We start from the raw sequence: 3,679 nt of genomic DNA, 5'->3' as shown, positions 1-3,679 counted from the left end.
TCCAGACAAACTTTCTTACCATTCTAACGTAGCTCATGTCCAGACAAACTTTCACTTCAGTGGAGCCTAGGGATTTCATTCTTGCAGACTCGCTCGATGATTGGATTGCTTCTGATGTTCTCTTTCCAACCATTTGCGAATTTTATTTTAATTCAGAATAATTTGATTCATAATTACGGCACTATGATAATACTATCAAGAACCAGATAGTCTATAACAGTAACCAGATGCATAAAATCCATATATCTGAAAATAATTTAAAATATTAGATTCCGTCTCTCTTAACATGGAAACGTATTTCTGTAGGTTCTAAAACTCTTACTAATTAGATGATTAATTTAATAAAGAAAACAATTTATTAGGTTTTTTCTTTGCTTATAACTCATAAACGGTATATCCTTGCGATACTGTAAAGTTGTTAAAAATTAAACAGCATTAAATTGGATTAATATGTTAATCCGATTAAGTTAATAGGTGTGTAAAAAAAATATACCGTTTTATCAAATTCAAGATTTCAAATGACTGTACATATTTTAATCTTATTTAATACTTATTAATCCCTTTGGAGCATTCTATAAGCTCGTTTAATCCTATTCGACTTCTACAAAAAAGCCTCAGTTTAGTTATTTGCTTCAAAGTTATTGCTTCAAAGAAGAAACATGGCAATGTCCTACGAAATTCTCCTAATTTTAAAGCATTACTAGGAAATGAATTTCACAGCCGCTCAAGCAACTCGTGAAATGATTAAATATGAAGGGAAATTTGTCCTTAGGATATCTGCTCACTACGCGGAGTTGGTTTGAAAAATTTAGCTGTGGAGATACGACGTTGATAAGGATTCGGGCGGATTAATGGATATTAATGAGGTTCTGCAGGACTCACGAAGGGTTGACTCGCGAACTTGCCAGGGAGTGTGGTGTGTCGAAAGATACTGTTATTCACTATCTACTCTCCAAGGTGAGAAAAATCAGTAGACTGGTCCCTCACGAACTTACTCTTCAGCAATCTGACATCACTTCCCGTCGAACCAAAGTTTAAAGAACTTCGAACTCCTGCCTCATCCAGACCTCACACCATCCATGGCCCATTTTCTTCAAGGGAAGAAATTTGATATTTTTGCGGTTTATTATGTTAAAATTGCGGTCCAATTGTTCTTTGACAACCATCCCAAAAAATAGTATCAGCGTTGGATCGAGCAAGGGCTAGCTAATGGCTAATGAAGGTGGATTTCAATGGACTGTGCTTTGAGTTAATATTATTTTATATCAAAGAAATAATAATACAAAAGTTTGCTTGAAAAACGATATTTTTTTTTTTTTATACGCACTATTAGTATGTTGTAAACCAAAAACAATAAAAGTTGTTTTCAAATTTTCCCAAAACTAAGGTACAGTACTATGTATGAATCTACACTTAATACGAAAACACATTTATAGTGGTCCTAAAACGGTTTCTTAGCAGCTGATTAATTATATTAAGTTAATTAGTTTGGCACTACAACACGTTGACGCGTCCAGGCCTCCTCAACCAGCAACCTCCAGAAGTTGCATGAATATATATATATATATGTTATGTTATATTATGTATGTTTGCATCGGGCGTAAAGATGCAAGCAGCAAAACGGGGCGGACGCCGACTTAGTTAAATGAGTGTAATATTTGACATTATTAATTTCAACTTAAATATATAAAAACTGTTCCCTTTGCATTCAAGAACGTATGGAACTCCAACAAATTCCAAGATAGTACGGTCAGATTTTGGTAATAGATATACAAGAATCAATTTTAGGTACATGGTTGGGATGAAGAGCGAAGTGGACTGGGACAAGATCAAAGCAAATAGTGTCACTTTTACAGACATAATAACTGAGTTTCTTCTCAAATCTGGAGCGGTGTGCATGGTTGCCGCTCATAAGAAAGAGTTAATAAGAAAGGTAAATATTTTTAATTATTAATGCATTATTTTATTTGTTAATATTAGATTTTTTCTTTAACTGGAAAGAACTAGTTCATGTACCCTAATTAATGATACATTCTTACAAACAAAAAAGTATATAAATATATTTATAACAATAATATTACAACCTGCTATAATCATCAATGTCGAAGGTGAATAATCCAGATGCTCCTTACATTGTCCTTGTTACTGCAACAGACATTCAACTACCATGCCAATCAAATTTGTGCGTTGGGTCCAGCTGGCTTGTGTTCAGGTCAGTGTATTTTGTTTTATAATTTAAATTATATAAATTCAATATAATATTGTCGCGGCGGGTTCTTTTCTTGATTATTCTCCTTGTCCAGAAGGCCTCGGCAATGCGTGTTCAGTTTATGAAGGTAAGGTAGTTGACAAGGAAGATGACTAGATAGGATGAGACTAACGGGTAACAACCGCTATATCTGAGAGGTTGGTATCTTGCCGGGTACCATTCCTGTAGACACGAGGGGGGTATGCAGACCTGGAGGGTAGCTAGCCTCCAGAGTCATGCAGGAAGGTGCCTTTGCCCTGCCGGGTACTATTCCGAAAGAGACGATGGAGCATACGAAGGGATAACAGGTAGGGAAGAGATATCATATCAAGGATGAACAAAAATTAACAACCACTTAGAAATCATAATCGGCTATAAACTGAAACTATCTCAAGTAGAGGTTGTGAATCTATGTTCTTCTGTAAATAGTTAGGGGTTCTTTAAGACCCTTGGTTATAGGCCTAGTGCATACGGCTGTGGCCAAAAAGCGGTCTTATCTTATCTGCTTGAGATAGTTTCCTGCTTTATTTTGGCATTGTTTATTTATTATTTTATTTTATTATATTATTTTATTGACATTGCTAAGTAATATGTATAAAATTAATAACGTATACAAATAATGATAAGATTTTATAAAATACAATAATATATAAATTTGAGAGCTTCGGTGAGGCTTTAGGTACTGCGCTCTCGTGGATTGTAGTTGAACTTCTTGCTTCTCTCGCTACAATATAATACATTTTAGTTATTAAAAATATTATTAAGGAGGAATAAGAAGAAATACTTTGCTTAATACAAAGTAAGACCTTCAATCGGTCATTTTAATTTCATTTATTATTTTCTACGGAAAGGATTTTCGACAATGGACCACATTCAAACTGTAAACGCAATCATCGCGAATGCAAATCAATATAACTTCTTTCTATATCTTTGTTTCATTGACTTCAGCCTTTTGATGGCATTTTACATTCAGAAATATTTAAGGCACTGAGAACAAAAGGAGTAGAGGACAATTATATTAGGATAATAACAGATCTTTATAAGGAGATGACAGCATATATTATGACTGAAATGGAAGGACGAAGCTTGATGTGTGGGTGTGCGACAGGGTGATCCGCTATCCTCAATTTCGTTTGTTCTACTGTTGGAGATGGTGTTCTGACATCTTGGATAGGATGACGTAGGCATTAAAATAAATAGAAAATAGCTGAGCAACCTACGTTTTACAGATGATATCGTGCTCTTTGCAAGGGACTTAGAGCAACTGAGGGAAATGATGAAACAGCTTCTAGCATTGTATGAAGCGGTTGGTCTTTATCCAAACTACTTTTTGATAGATAGATTTATTTATTGATAGATATTACAATCTGCCACACAGTTGTGGGCAATAGGTAATATTGATAAATGATCTCATACATACTAAAATAAAAA

General features: G+C 34.5%; 1 protein-coding gene across 3 annotated transcripts in view; it reads left to right on the top strand.

Moving 5' to 3' along the window:
- The window catches only part of LOC106692387 (fructose-1,6-bisphosphatase 1), a 31,352-nt gene that overhangs the window by 1,181 nt on the left and 26,492 nt on the right, over positions 1 to 3,679 (top strand). For all 3 annotated transcript variants that reach the window (XM_067047027.1, XM_014438319.2, XM_014438318.2), the window contains exons 2-3: positions 1,789 to 1,933; positions 2,109 to 2,212. In XM_067047027.1, the coding sequence (XP_066903128.1) occupies positions 1,789 to 1,933; positions 2,109 to 2,212 (249 nt within the window). The remainder of the gene's footprint in view (positions 1 to 1,788; positions 1,934 to 2,108; positions 2,213 to 3,679) is intronic.

Source organism: Halyomorpha halys, unplaced genomic scaffold (genome assembly GCF_000696795.3).
Source record: "Halyomorpha halys isolate HHAL.00 unplaced genomic scaffold, Hhal_1.1 Scaffold54.1, whole genome shotgun sequence".
In the NCBI taxonomy this organism is placed as follows: domain Eukaryota; kingdom Metazoa; phylum Arthropoda; class Insecta; order Hemiptera; family Pentatomidae; genus Halyomorpha; species Halyomorpha halys.
Note: the sequence above shows the minus strand (reverse complement) of the source record. Positions and strands in the feature narration are given on the sequence as shown.